At 41.8% G+C, this 15,992-nt stretch overlaps 1 protein-coding gene across 3 annotated transcripts in view; it reads right to left on the reverse strand.

The window, feature by feature from the left end:
- Positions 1 to 15,992, reverse strand: part of MAPKAP1 (MAPK associated protein 1) — a 229,787-nt gene that overhangs the window by 12,392 nt on the left and 201,403 nt on the right. For all 3 annotated transcript variants that reach the window (XM_065878524.1, XM_065878526.1, XM_065878525.1), the window contains one exon: positions 13,836 to 13,973. In XM_065878524.1, the coding sequence (XP_065734596.1) occupies positions 13,836 to 13,973 (138 nt within the window). The remainder of the gene's footprint in view (positions 1 to 13,835; positions 13,974 to 15,992) is intronic.

Below are 15,992 nucleotides of genomic sequence, written 5' to 3' on the forward strand. Positions count from 1 at the left end.
GGCTTTCTCTAGTTGCGGCGAGCAGGGGCTACTCTTCGTTGCAGTGGGAAATGGATGGCCTGGGATGCTTTGGTCTCTGGGCTGAACACCCCCTCCGGGTCTGGTCTCCACTGCGAGCAGCATTCCCAGCTGCCTGTAGGAGCTTCAGTTCAATGTAATTCAACTGGCAAAGGCTGGTGCTCCTTCTCGAGCACCCTGACGGTGGCAGAGGCCCCAGTAACTGTGATGACCTCTTTGACCTCTGGAGCAGGGACAGAGTCTGATCCACTTAACACTTTTGCCTGTGTCATTCACCCCCTCCCCCCGCCCCCTTTGGCTCCTTCCTATAAACATAATTAAAGCTCTCTGATTATAAAAACTCCCATGGCAATGTGATTTCCCTCCTTCCTCTAATTTACTGAAAACACTCTTGCTAAGGTCACCACGACCTCTATGTTGAGAGATCCAGTAGATACTTCTCGGCTTTTATTTTGCTTGGCTTCTCAGCTGTATCTGATACTTCTGAAGTCCTCTCTTCCCAGGAAGCCACAGTCAACTGATTTTTCAACTGACTTCTCCAGTCAATCTGTTTCTTATATGTCCTTTGTGACCTTCTTGTCCTTTATCTTTCTCTTAAATAATGGTCTTCCCCGGTGTCCTGTCCTTGGCCCTCATCTCTTTTAACTCCATTTCTCCTCTGTCAGGTTTGCCCCTTAGGTTTTAACTACTACCCAGATATTGATGATCCCGAAGCAGATATCTGGCTCGGACCTTTCTCCAGACTTTCAGAGCCAACCAGTGAGTACAGCTGCCATCTTCATATGGCCTGCAGTGTTGCACATCCAGAACTGAATTCTACATTTCCCCTTAAATCTAAAGGTCTGTTAGCCCAACTGGAGGCTTCACTACTTACCAAGTTCCAAGCATTTGGTCCCCTAAATAGTTTTCATATATTCATCTTCCATCCCTTCCCATCCTGTGACCACAGCCCTCACCGAGGTCCTGACCGTCTGTTGCCTCTTCTTGGTTTTCCTACTTTTGGTCATGTCTTCTTCAGATCCAAACATCTACCGAGAGGAGTCATCCTTTTGTAACACACATCTGGTCATATCACTCTCCTACTTAAAACTCTACAGTGTTTCTTTTCCTATTGTCTTCAGAATAAAGTCCAAGCTTTTTAGATGATTCTCAAGACCCTAAATCAGCAGTTGTCAAACTTCTTGGTCTCAGAATCCCCTTACACTTTGAAACATTACTGAGGAGCTCCAAAAGCTTTTGTTCATGTGGACTATATCTATCAATATTTATTATATTAGAAATTAAAACTGAGAAGTGTAAAAACTATTAAATCGGACTTTCTTGGTGGCACAGTGGTTAAGAATCCGCCTGCCAATTCAGGGGACATGGGTTCGAGCCCTGGTCCAGGAAGATCCCACATGTCATGGAGCAACTAAGCCCGTGCACCACAGCTACTGAGCCTGTGCTCTAGAGCCCGCAAGCCACAACTACTGAGCCCGCGTGCCACAACTACTGAAGCCCGCACGCCTAGAGCCCGTGCTCCACAACGAGAGAAGCCACGGCAATGAGAAGCCCGCGCACCGCAACAAAGAGTAGCCCCCACTCACTGCAGCTGGAGAGAGCCCGCGCACAGCAACGAAGACCCAACGCAGCCAAAAATAAATTAAAAAAATAAATAAAATTAAAAAAAAATCCATATGATAAAATTTCCTCCTGTATTAGAGTATAAGGAAAATAAATACCTTGCTATCATGCTATATTTATGCTATCATAAATACCTTGATACCATGCTATCATGTCCATCTTTACAAGTACTGAATATCACGATTTCTTCAGAGTTGCAAAAGGCTCTACATATCACCACTAAATATTAAGTTCCATATTATAATAGTAAGTTCCATATTACCATACTACTGTGCTTTTTGAGTTCTTGAACTGATTTTTAATAGTTTTTGTTTTGTTTCATTTTTGGTCAACTCTCGTCAGTTTTAACTTCCTACTATCTCTATTATTAAGTTCTGTAATTCTTTATCCACCTTCTATTTTTCTGCACTTAATATCCTTTAGGAAGAGAAACCAGGTAACAAAGCATGGCTAAAATTTGTTGAGGAATAAGACTTCATAGACTGAGTTGGGGCTAGGGATACTCTTCCATCCAAAAAGCACAGAAGTTTAAGTGACTTGGCTTTGTGTCAGTGGCAGAGGGAAGAATATAAACCTCTGTTACCATTTGTATATAACTTTAGGCAAGTTACATAACTTCTCTGAGCCCCAGTTTCCTCATTTATAAAATGGGAATAATATCTGTCTCACAGAGTTGTTGCTAAGATTAAGTAATCCTAGGATAAAAATCAACAATCTGAGACTTCTAAAATAAATGAATATAAACCTCAGAGGGTTGTTTCAAGAATTAAGTAGTGATGGGAACATATATATGTATATGTATAACTGATTCACTTTGTTATAAAGCAGAAACTAACACACCATTGTAAAGCAATTATACCCCAATAAAGATGTTAAAAAAAAAAAAGTACTGCATATAAAGCACTTGGGACACTGCCTGGCACATGGTAGATTCCCTTGTCTTTTTGCTCTCTCTCTCCAAGATAAACAAACTTTTCCAGACAGGCTAAGAGAGCCAAGAAGCAAAATTAAGGATATTTTATAGACACTTATATAACAAGAGAAAAAGAATTTCTACATTTTTTAACTGACAAAATTCAAAATATAATCATCAAATGTATTTTCTGGGGTTACTGCAGGTTACTTCTGAGAAGGACATATTTTTTTGGGGGGGTGGGTAACATTTCACTTAAATGGAGTTCAAAGTTAATGTTCCATATCATCAAATCAATTGCAAATATTCACATGTTAAAAACTATTCTTAGTGCCTAGGCCATACAAAAATAGGTGGTAGGCTGGATTTAGCCTATGGGCCAGAGTTTGTCTATCCCCACTCAAAGAGGTCTCACTTATTTCCTTTTTCTTTGTTCATTCTGTATAGTTGCTAATGGTGACATTTTGAGTACGCTTGATTTCTTTGGGTAGATCTGGGTTTCTATCTGGTATTTTTTTTCCCCTCCAGCCTTCAATATTTCTCATAGTAAAGGTTTAATGGCAACAAACTCTTTTATTTTTGGAATGTCTGGAAATGTCTTCATTTCACCTTCATTTCTGAAGGATATTTTCACTAAGTATAGAATTCTAGGTTGACTCCATTGTCTTCTGGATCACATTATTTCTGGTGAGAAGTCAGCAATACTTCTTATCTTGGTTTCTCTGGATGCTCATAAGAGTTTTCTCTTTATCATTGGTTTTCTGCAATTTGATTATGATGTGCCTTGATGTGGTTTTCTCTGTATTTATCCTGTTTGGCCTTCTTTAGACTTCCAAGATTGGTGGATTGATATTTTAAATCAAATCTGGAACAGTTTTCTCTACCTTCCCTGAGACTCCAACTACATATATGTCAGAACATTTGCTGGCTCCAGCTGACAGTCTGACTGCAGCCTGGTGAGAGACCCTGTGCTAGAGGACCCAGCTAAGCTGTGCTGGATTCCTGACCCACAGAGCTGTAAGAAAATAAATGTTATTGTTTTAAGACATTGAGTTTTGGGACAATTTGTCATTTGGTAATAGATAACTAACCCTCTGACCTTTTTTCCTAATCTTCCTGATTTGCTCCCATCAGTGAATTTTTTGATTCAGGTACTGTATTTCTTAGCTCTAGAATTTTCATTTGGTTCTTTTTAAAGTTTCCATTTCTCTTCTTTTTGAGTTATTAAGTCTTTGAACATATTTATAATATGAATTTTTAAGTACTTATCTGCCAATTCTATCATCCCTGCCATTTCTGACTCTGCTTCTATTGACTGATTTTTCTCCTGGTTACAGGACACATTTTTTCCTGCTTCTTTCCACGTCTCATAATTTTTTATTGAAAGTTGGACACTATGAACGTTCGAGTGTGGGATGTTTGCATTTTGTCATCATCTTTTAGCTAATATTGGGTTTTGTTCTGGCAGTCAGTTAATTTACATGTGGATCAGATTGATCCTTTCAGGAATCCGTTTAAAACTTTATTAAGAATTAAGGCAGTCTTTAATCTAGGGCTAGTGTAGCCTTGCTCCTAAGATACGGCCTTTCCAGAGTTACTAGTAAATGTCCTGGGTGCTTCAACTACTGGGGAGCTATGAACTAGAGTTTTGGCCAGAACTTTAGTTTATAGCTCCTCAGTAGTTGTTCTTTGACCAGACTTGTGAGATCCCACAGGAGGCACACACAGCTTAGTATACAACAGAAGATTAAAAGGCATCTTTCTAGAGCTCATTCTCAGTAGGGCTCCCTCCTCTCCATACTTAATTTTGCTTATTTCAGTTGCTGAATTTCAGTTCCCCCAACTCTGATCTGTGTCTCCCAGGTCAGTGAGACTGCTATGCTCTCCTTGGGAAACCCTGGAAGAAAGGTGAAGTGATAGTAGGTCTCAGTTCATTTGTTGCCCTTCTCTCAGGGCTCACTGTCCCGTACTGCCTGTTTTTCAATGTCTGCAAACAATTTCTTATATTTTGTGCAGTTTTCCAGTCATTTATGATAGAAGGGCTAACCTGGGTACAGCTACCCTGTCCTGGAAGTTGCCTATGGGAGTCTTGTAAGCAATACATATTTTGAATTTAATGAAAGAATGGCTTACTTTTTCCATGTCTACAAGAATAACTTAAAATCTAAGCACTCCATTTATTTATTATGAAAACACAGTTTGGAGCTTGGCAGGAGGCAAGGGAAACAGGTTCTTCCAATCATTTATCCAGCTGAGAAATCTTCACACAGATTTCTTCAGTAGGAAACAATCTCTGCCCTTACCCTCTTCTCAATTCGGATCTCTTCTGGTGTTACAACCAAGAAAAAAAAAAAAAAGAATTTGAGGAAATGGTAACCAAAATCTAGGAAAATGTAAATGTCTGTAAACTTTCCATTATACCTACATAACTGTTTTATTATTATGGGTCTATAAGGCCCAAGTCAACAATTAAGTGAAAATTTAATAGCAAAAAGAAGGCTTCTCCCAGGAGGATAAAAAGATGATACCCCCGAAATGTTTTCTACTCTAACAGATATCAATATTCCAATCAACACAAGGAAATTCTTTCTCATTTATTAGTAAGTCTTAGGGAAAAATGAAGAAAGTTTACACAGAATGTAAGAAAACCCACTGAGTGTCTCAGTACCAGCCAATTTTCTTCATAAACATAGACATTCTTATATGTCATGCAGTGAGCAAACATGCCCCCAACAGCTCCCATGAGCAACTGTAGTACCTGATAATGAATATGGGAAGGTTTTTATCATCCGTCTAGGGCTCAGAGTAGAACTGCCTGCCTCCTAAATTCAGAATGTTGACCCTTCCAGAGACCACACATTGTACTAAACACCTCTTTCCCAGGAACTAGAGACAAGCACAGTGGTCCCATCTATCATATGCTGAGGGTACACAGAATAGTAGGTTAAGAACAAGATGCTGGGTTTGCCTTTTCACTACAACTTTGATAAGTTCTCCAATGTGCCTCCGTATCTCTTTGTTAGAGCCTCACTTGCTCTTGGCTGATTCCAAATTCCAAAAGCAACTTTTATTTTATATTTTAAATTTTGTTGATGTGGACCATTTTTTTTAATTGAAGGAAACTTTTTAAAAAAATTTTATTTAATGTATTATTTTCTTGCTGCGTTGGGTCTTCGTTGCCGCATGCAGGCCTTCTCTAGTTGTGGCGAGCGGGGGCTACTCTTCGTTGCGGGGCACGGGCTTCTCATTACGGTGGCTTCTCTTTGCTGCGAAGCACGGACTCTAGGTGCGCGGGCTTCAGTAGTTGTGACATGCGGGCCCAGTAGTTGCAGCTCGCAGGCTCTAGAGCGCAGGCTCAGTAATTGTGGCGCATGGGCTTAGTTGCTCTGCAGCATGTGGGATCTTCCCGGACCAGGGCTCAAACCCGTGTCTCCTGCAATGGCAGGCGGATTCTTAACCACTGCGCCACCAGGGAGGTCCCATGATGTGGACCATTTTTAAAGTCTTTATTGAATTTGTTACAATATTGCTTCTATTTTAGTTTTTTTGGCCGCAAGCCAGGTGGGATCTTAGCTCACCAACCAGGGATCGAACTTGTACCCCCTGCGTTGAAGGGTGAAGTCTTAACCACTGGACCACCAGGGAAGTCCCTAGAAGCAACTTTTAAATGTTCAGTGTAGTTCAGGCAGAGTGAGAGAAAGAGCCACTGAGCACTGACTGTAGCCCCTGGACAGAACCTGCCGGACTGCTGGAGGATGCAGCTGGGAGCATAACTAGGCATGTTCAGTGCAAACGTCAGGTGTCAGTTAATAATGACCAGGTCAGTCAACGGGACACATGCTGAGTTGGCTCCCACAGGCTAAGTTCTCAGGGGTCTGGCCAGTGTTATCCAGCCGCAGCAACTGTCCCCTGAAACACAGTGATGGCCTATTTAACAGCAGATCACAGCTTGAGGTTACTGTAAACCAAACTGGGTCAGAGAACCTGAGAATGCAGTCTGGCATTCAATGATGCAAGCTGGCCTCACGCTTACAGTGTTTCTCCACCTTTATCCTGTGGCACACGCCAGGTCTTTCTTTCCCTCCCACACACTTGGAAAAACTGAGGTGGTCCCCCTGTTGCCTAGAACCCATCTCCCAGCAGCTCCCTTGTTTTGGAAGAAGATGATAAATAAATCAAAATGCACTAAGCGGCACTTCCACAGGCACTCGCCTCCTTCACTGAACGTGCACCTCATCAATCACACTATTGTCTGCTTGAAAGGCGAGCCTTGTAAATGTCATCTCCACTCAGGCCCAAGGAGAGGCGCATCCAAATGCAGCAAGGAGTTTTAATTGGATAGTGTAATTAAACTAAAAAACCCCAGCAGACTCCCTTTGACAGGACAGATGAAGACCCCTTTTAATAGGGCTGGGAAACGTATCTGTTAGAAGGATGAGGCACTGCCTGCTCCTGACTGTGCTCCAGAGTACCCTTGTGAAAAGGCAATTCAATAACTGGGGCATTTAACACGTTAGAGTCTGCTGTGCTCTGTAATCGAGCAGTACTTACCGTATTTGATCTGGAACTTACGAAATAAGTCCTTGTCAGAGAATAAAAACACAGCATAGCCTGCCCACCTGATGTCTGAAGTGCCTGGACCCCCTGGGAATCGACAGAACCTTAGGATGTGAGTATAAATGCAAGCACCTTATGAGGCATAGAGTATGCCAGCACGGCCATGGACACTCACCCACCCACCCACCTTGGGGTGCAGCTCTTTCACCCAGCGGTAGCTGAATGCTCACCCTCATTTCCCTCTCACACATTCTCACGAGCATCTAGAGAATATGACAAAATTCCTGGGTACCTCTCCTCTAGGAACTGGAATACCTGTCACGTCAATGTGTTGTGTGTGTGTGTGTGTGTGTGTGTGTGTGTGTGTGTGTTCTCTGCTGGAATTACCCCTGTCAAGTAGGCAGAAAAGAAATCAGGTGGTCAGAGGATTCAGTGTATGGGCTGTGACGTGCCCAAGTTGATTTTAGTACAAAACCTGAGTCCTTTTCCCAGTCTCCCTGCTCTCCTGTGTTGGGAGAAGGGGTGGGGGATGCGTACACAGACACATGCACACACGCTAGAGGCCTGCAGCTCCACAAACAAGGTAACAAAATTAGTGAGAACAAATGAAGAGGTTCGTGCCTGCACTGGATTGTCTTATAAGCAGACCATAACAATCCCTTTCCGATGGAATGCTAGTGTCCCAAGGTCAAGGTCAGGGAACCCAGCATCTGGATGGATCAAGACAGCCTCTAAGCTGGGGCTCAGGTGGGGTGCGGAGGCAAGGTTTCAGACTCCCCCATGGAAAGCTTTCCAAAAACACACACTTTGCTTTATTTACAAAAACCTCCAAGTCAGTTTGCCTGGGCCCTCAGACTGATGTTTCTTTTCTAAGAATGGTGAAGGGTTTGTTTGATGGCTGCTTTTACTCCTCCATAAAGCCTCCTTGGAGCTCTGCTTGCAAATCTTTGAATACTCTTTAATACTGGCCTTTCACCATGAGTTGATAAACCCATTAAGAACATATAAGTGGGGCTTCCCCGGTGGCGCAGTGGTTGAGAGTCCGCCTGCCGATGCAGGGGACACGGGTTCGTGCCCCGGTCTGGGAAGATCCCACATGCCGCGGAGCGGCTGGGCCCGTGAGCCATGGCCGCTGGGCCTGCGCGTCCGGAGCCTGTGCTCCGCAACGGGAGAAACCACAATAGTGAGAGGCCCGCGTACCGCAAAAAAAAAAAACAAAACAAAAAAACAACATATAAGTGAATGCTTATAATCTATGAAAACTGGATACAGAATTAAACCATCAAATACCTTTAGGTTTAAATGCAAACGACATAAAAGCATTTCGGCCATCAATTTGGCTATCGCTTGTAGCCAGTATGAATTCTGCTGGAAAAGCTATTTTCGTGCAGATGTGGAATTCAATGGGAAAGACTGACTCGTGTACCAACATCAATCAAAATGTCGACTTCCCTGGCAGCTCTCAACAGTAAGGCAGGTTCAAAGGTCACAGGATAAAGAAAAAGCCAAGCTCTGGTTCAGCTCTAATATCTCCTCGGTAGAAGTCTTACAAAAGTACCCCCTTCTGTATTAGCCCTGCTTTCATTAATCTTCTTGCCATCTTCTTTAACTAGTCATGCAGAACCGCTCGATAGCAAGACGTATAATGGGGAAGGCCCTGTGCCTATTACCACGTTAACATTCTCTTAAGCCCCAGTGCAACAATGGAACGGGAAGGCAAAGGAAATCTGCAACTGCAGGGTGCAGTGCAGGCAATTCAATTATAGCCTGGGCTTACCTATGTCCTTCTGACCTATAAAACACAAGAGGCCTTTGTGTCTAACTGGCTCGGCCATTAAGGTTGCTGAAGATCACAACAATGCTGGTCTTTTCTATTTAAGCTAAATCAATGTGGACAAATCATTATTCAGTAGCTTTAATTTAATTAGTAAATTAAATACACTACTTTACAGATCTTGTCAAGTACTTACGAAAAGAAAGATTCATTTAAGTGGGAGGTCACCAATAAACCCAGCTAATTTAACTCATAACCTTAACTGAATCTCATCTCAAATATCCAGCAGGTTCTATTCACGAGGGCTTAAGAGTCTCCTGCAGTTGTGGTTAACTCACAATCTCAAAGAGCTCCTGCCCTGAATCCAAACAGTGTTTTGGACCAAAAAAAAACAAACAAACAATCCCCCACCAACACAACCAGCATCAACAGAATCCGATTTCCTTTAAATTATACTATTGCAAGAGAATGTAATCAGGTTACCTCTATTACGTTACTTCCTTAAGATTTTAGATCATCTATACTTAATTGAGATACAGAGCTCTTTTCAGCTATAAAGACGACAGCTACTTTATTAAAGTTTAAATATGATTTCTTAATGATAGGCTGCTTCCTTTAAAGACTCTAAACCTGCACGACCTTCTTACGATAAAACCAGACCTGGCACGCTTAAGTCTGGTACTTTATTTAAATACAGCCCAGGAGTCCCCGACGGGTGCTAATTTCACAGAAAGGTCCCTTTCTTTTGTTTCAGTGTTGGAATTTGAGGCTAGTACTTAAAAAGAGTGTCCACTGCATTTAAAGCCTACATCTAGACCTGTATAAGGATGGAGAATTATTTCTGAGACAATTTAACCATGGTCATTTCTGATGGAAACATTCTCCTATATGATGTATACGTCTTTGTTCAGTTAAAATGAAATTAGAATTAATTCATCTTTTAGAGATTTGTGACATCCTTCAAACAGCAAAAGATATCCTAAGGAGTGGCAAAATCAGACTTAGAAATCACTGATTTGAATAATAATGGCAGCGTACAGCTTTTTTTTTTTTTTTTTACTCTATTAAGGCAGAATGTGTTCTTAATTTCTCAGGGCCGTTGACACACTGATTTTCTCAACTAACTTTTGTAAGCGTCCATATTTATATGTACAATTTTTTTAAAGGCATGTATCTATTTAGTCATTAAGTTCCAGGTCTTAAACACTCACAGGGACAGAGCAATAAATCTTCCCTATGAGAACATGGCCTATGAGGTAGAAGTTAGGGGAAGGAAAGAGAGCCATAGAATTGCTATTTATGGAGTATGGCTTCAGAGTCTGGGTCTTTCTGATTCCACGATATATGTAATTACGTGTTTCACTGCAGGCGCTCTAATGCTCAGTCCCTTTGCCAAGTCAGCTATTCACATACTTTTTGGATACAGCATCAATTAAACTTGAGTTGTGTCCTGTATGACGACCAAATTAATGGTTTGACAGCAGCTTTTTCAATAAACACTGCAAACTGGCCATATTTGAGGTTTTAAAAACCGTTTCTTTTCTGTTCAAAATTCTGACAAACATGTCTCAAGTAAGACTGGGGACAACTTCATTATCCTCCCAACAGTTAATGCCTTTTTGTAAAGAAGGCTGTTTAATAACATGTCTGCTCTGTTTTCACAACTAAATTATTCCAGTTGGTCACACGTTCTAGTCTTCGGCAAGACACTTGTGTTATGAGAGATAAAAACATGAAAAAGGAAATATACTGCAGAAATCAAAAACCTTATCTACTTCTAGACTCTCTCTCTTTGCCATAATTCGTTTAAGAAGGCCCCAAGAATTTTTGACGTAAACTCAACTACAAACATACATCACTATGCTGATAAAGATCACAGGCTAAACTTATGAAATATAGTGACTTTCATTTCTTTAGTGTTGTTAAAATAAGTTTTTTCTAAGGTTCAACAGACACAAAAGATAAAAAGGGTTACCATTAATCCTTTAAAAAAAGAAGGAGAAGAAGCAGCCACATAGATTAATTCTGTGGTCTGATGATGTTCTTGAAGATGAACTTTTTAGATTAAGTCAATGAATTAATTTGATGAAGATACTGGAAATCATAAAAAAAATAATAGCATCAAGCTGATTCATTTAATACATTTTTGTTTTGGGCACTTTACAACATAAATTATGTTGAATAACTTTCGGTTTCTCGATTCTGGCCTCATTAAGTTCTATTTCAAGACATTCACTGAGGATAACCCTGCAGGCACTGTGCTAGGGAACGAAAATACAGAAACCAGTCTCTGGTCAATGAGTTAAGCATGGAGATGGGGGTGGGAGACAGGGTCAGACCTCAAATAAACACAGCTCAGTGTGTGAGCTGCTTTACCAGAGGTGTGTGCAAACACCTGGGGGCAAAATTACAGAGAGAGTCTGACATTGGAGCTGGATCTTGAAAAATGAGTGGGCCGGGTGTGAGGAAACTGAGGTGTCCATGAATTAAAGAGAGGGTCAGGGTGGAGGTGTAGTCCTGGCAATGGGAAAAGCGGAAGCACAAAATTCAAGGTGTGTTCGTGTGCCAGTAGTTCACAGTGACCACAGCTCAAGTTCAGGATGAGAAATTATGGGCTATGAGCTTGGAGGAGTCAAGGTCTGTAAAGGCTGTGCTGAGGAGTCTGAATTTTATTCTGTGAGCCTGCAACTTTCAAACATTTTTTGAAAACAGCAAAATCCTTTTTATCAATTGACTTTTTAAGTGCAGGATCCCCAAACTGGTAGGGATTAAATGCAGAATCCTTTGTTTGAAGGGGAGGCCTCATGCCCAACTCTGCCCTACACACACACACACACACACACACACACACACACACACCCCGGCCCCTGAGAACCCAGAGCTTTGAGGGACAAGGTCTGAAAGTGCTGTGCTGGGGACGGGGACTCAGAAGTATCTCACTGGGGCAGGCAGTGTGCCTCTCTGTTCAGGAAAGTGTCATAGTTCTAGATCTCTGGGGCCAGAGTGAGAGAGGGGGAAACCTCTATAAAACCTACATGTGCGGTTTTTACACAGAACCGTTCCGTGGGTCTAAGAATACAACAAAAGACTCTCCTGCTCGACTGTCAATACAGTCGTATTGAAATGGTGGGGCCCACATCTGCTCTGGATCCCTAATGCTTGGAACTTGGCCTCGCTTTCACAGATGTGTGATAATTACATTACTTTTTGACTGAATGACCTTAAGAGGCAACAGAAAGGTGGTAGCTGTGCATCTGTTTCATTCCCTCCTAGGTTGGGTGTGTTACATCCTTTACCGTTTGGTGCCTGAATCACAGCCCTCCTGGACACAGTGAGTGTCTTGGTGTGAATGTAAGGGAAATCTGAATCCTATTTCTAGCTCTTTCTCTAACCTCTCCACTCCAGTTTATCCCCCTATGCAACGTGTAAGTGATTGCCTTTCATTTCTCAGAGACATGGAGAATTTATAAAATGTTACTTTTCAAAGCATTCTGAGTTCTTGGGAAGAAAGATGCTGGAACAATGAAATTTTTACTGGTTGACTGGCTGGAGTGAGAGGATTAGGAAGAAGATGTTTATCTAAAGGCAGACGGAATCTGGCCGCCTTGGGGCAAGGGCCCAAGAGTAGCAGGCGATTTTCTCACCACTCCTTCTGGCAACCATCTTGCCTCTGCAAGCCATCGAGGCCTCACTGGGATGACAGGAATGGTGGGAAGTGGGGTGGGCATGGCTTTACTCCTTTCCCCTGCACCACTATGTTCTCCCTTCTTGCTAAGCTGTAGGCTAATGAGTTGAAAAGAGGAGACCATGTAGCCCAGCACTGCTGTATTTGACAAAACAATTAAATACCCAACCATAAATGAGGCCAAGTGGTATATGTGCCCAGTTCGCAGGCCGAGTTTTTGTTCTTTAAGCCCCTGTTTAATCAGTTTCATCTCAAAAATTTGAGCCATATTATAGACACTTGCTGTCCTTTAGATTTCTTACTGTTCCTTTTAAGTATGTAATTCCTTATATTTGTTCCCCAATTTAGCAGACACTGGAATAAAGGGGATTAAGACAAATTGGGTGCTTATTAGGTCACACTGCAAGTTACTAAATCAGAACCTACTGGTGTGGGTCCTGGGTGGCTGTGTTCTAAATAGGCTCTGCAGGCAGTGCCGGTAACGCACTGGATTTGAGAACCACTGTCTTCTAGCCTTCTCCAGGCAACTAACACATCATCCTTTCTTCCATGGAGGAATATCACTGCAATCTGTGTCCTTTCTGCCTCTTGATGGGACTGAAGCCCTAAAAATGATTAATCTAAAGCCTACACTCAATTACTTAACTGCAAAAATATAATACGCTAAAATATACACCCAGATTATATCTACTTTGATAATTTAAACAGAGGAGTGCCAACCCAGCAGTGATCTCTTCTGCAGGACCAGGCAGGAGTTTAATTACGAGCTGGTAGGTCATGCAGCTGCCAATAATCTGGAGGGTGATGACACCTCTGGCATGATGGATATCTAAATCTAGTCTTCAGCCACCACAGGAAATCCTCCAACTTCCCTCGATCTGGCACGGAAGGAAGGCAGGTCCAGGTCTGACAGGTCCAGTACCCAAACGGGAAGGGGAAAGGAGCACAAAGTGAAATGAGGGCTCTGGTGAGTGCAGATTCCCGTCAGGAATCTGCCCCTGTGCCCCCAGCCCTCAGCGGGGGGCTACTGAGGTCAGGAACCACTGTGAGGTTCTCTACTGCCGTCAAGACTGAACAGAACAGGGGCCAATGTCAGGCTCTGGGCACCGTAATACAATCCCATTTAATTAAAAGAAATTTCTGGTAATGAATTAAACAGACCCAAGGAAAAAAGGACACAGTGGCAATATATTCTCCTGGTACCCAGCACGCAGAAGGGAAGGGAGGAAGAGCGGAAGGAGACATAAATAAAAGGGACTACTCACTGGGGCTTTTTTCTTCAGCAAGGTCACAGGCACAGAGCAGGTCAGAATCGACTGAGATGGGTTTCTGCTTAATCCAAAACTTAGTGCTGGCTTTCTGATTCGTAACTGGGTCTATCTCTACTTTGTCTCCAGAGATACCTGTAAGGCCAAGGGGAGGACAAAAAAGAAGCCACAAGAAGTACAAGGTGTAAGTGATTTCAGTGTAATCATTTGGCCTGTCTTATAAATCCTAAATTGCATGAACATGAGCTCTTTCTAGTGCTTTGGGGAATGCCATAGGCTTCTTAAGACAGACATAAGGAGATTCCAAATGGCACAGAGAAGTTGCAGTCTGGTTTCCCGGGTGGGTGAGCTGGGGTTGGAGCCGGGGAGGGGGAACAATCAAAAACCATATAAAAAGGTATTAAGAAGCTTACCTCCTTAGATATAACACAGATACAATATAGAGTTTATCTACATTTTGTTAATGAAATATAGTTACCATGAGATAAGGTTCATTTAAACAATTTTGATCAGTGGTCTCTGTTTTGTTTTGTTTTGCATTAGAAGATCTGGGTTGGACAGATAAAGCTGTAACATCACCTATGCCTAAATACCTAGGCTACCAATGAAGAGTTTCTGATCTGGAAAAATCTTGCACACTAAAAATAGGAAAAATCTCTCTCTCTTACTAAATAATTCTCTGACACTAAATAATTATCCATACTGTACTTAAAGGAAGTCACAGGAAGATCAAAGGATCCTTCACATTAAACATTCCAAGTTCAAGTCTTGGAGCCTGGCGTCAGGCTGTGGAGGTCACTGCTTCTCCACCGATGGAGAGACAGCACTGGGTGTGCACTTTATGTAACAAAGACTTTCTAACAGGAATCCAGAACATTAACTACAGGGACTTCAGGTTTCATTTTCAGAGCTGTGAAAGACATAACACACTGTGCAGTGACTGGGAGCAAAGGTGTTAGGAGAACCAAGGTAACGCCAGGGATCGAGGGTGTCCTGGGATAACTGCAGAAACGCACAGCAATTGCTCTCCTGGTATCACCAAGCAGAAGGTGCCCAGCCTGACACAAAGGTTTTGGCTAGATGCTCTCTTTTTCCTTTTACTGAAAATCGAGGAATCTGTTCATGAAGTGAAACAAAACCCTTCAATATCCTTCCAGAGTGGACCCCAGATGGAATCTTAAGACTAATTAATTTTTAGGCCACAGTTTAAAGGTCAGGCTCAAAGTGAAAAAAAGCAAAACGAAGTAAAAATATAAGAAATAATTAAAACAATCAAGAGTTCATACTGAAACAGAAAAGACAACCAGAATTAACATATTTCATCCTATGGATCACACTTAGAAATTTTAAAATATAATGTGAGAAAACTTAGTAGGCCATAAGATAAGGTAGATAAAAGAAATAGCTAAATTAAAAAACAAAAATCAAAAGAACACAATGACCACAGTCAGACCAAATTTAAAATTAAAAAAGAAAACAAAATCCTAGTGATTAGTTCTGCCACACACTCCATTCATCTCTATTTTATATGAATAAAGAAATCCCAAACAGCAGTCAGACAAAGGCAGGAGACTGGACAGACTACGGAAGAGTCTCGCCTGCTGTCTGAAGGAGACACTGCAGTTCAGTTGCTTGACCCTGGTCATTACCGTGTGGTCTTTGGAAAAGACGAACAATTGGTATTTTTTATTAATCGAATGCTGGAATTTGTCATTAGACATATTTCAGGAACACCGTATTTCAATTAGGCATAACGTCGTAAGCCCAATTGACTCTGGACGCCCAGGTCTAGATGATTTCAGGAGGGCGAGAATGTATCAGGAGACCAATTTTATTACATTTCACTTAAAATAGATTACCCAGTTACACTCTTCCCTCCAATTTGGTCATTAAATGTTAAAGATCTGGACATTTCTATAGTTCCCTGAAAGAAGAAAAGTACTTACACCGTGGTTGTTGGTAGTGTTTTTTTTTCCCTTCTGCTTCTTGTTTTGACATTTATAAAAGTCAAAACGAGCAGAGCAAAATAAATGTGCAGATCTCTTATGTGGAATAAACCCTGCCCCACATTCCTTTCTCAGAAAGGGAGGGGGAAAGATCATCATCAGAGACATGGTTTTAAAATTTTATTCTACGGCCCTGCAACTCCTGAAG

Source organism: Phocoena phocoena, chromosome 6, assembly GCF_963924675.1.
Source record: "Phocoena phocoena chromosome 6, mPhoPho1.1, whole genome shotgun sequence".
Classification (NCBI taxonomy): domain Eukaryota; kingdom Metazoa; phylum Chordata; class Mammalia; order Artiodactyla; family Phocoenidae; genus Phocoena; species Phocoena phocoena.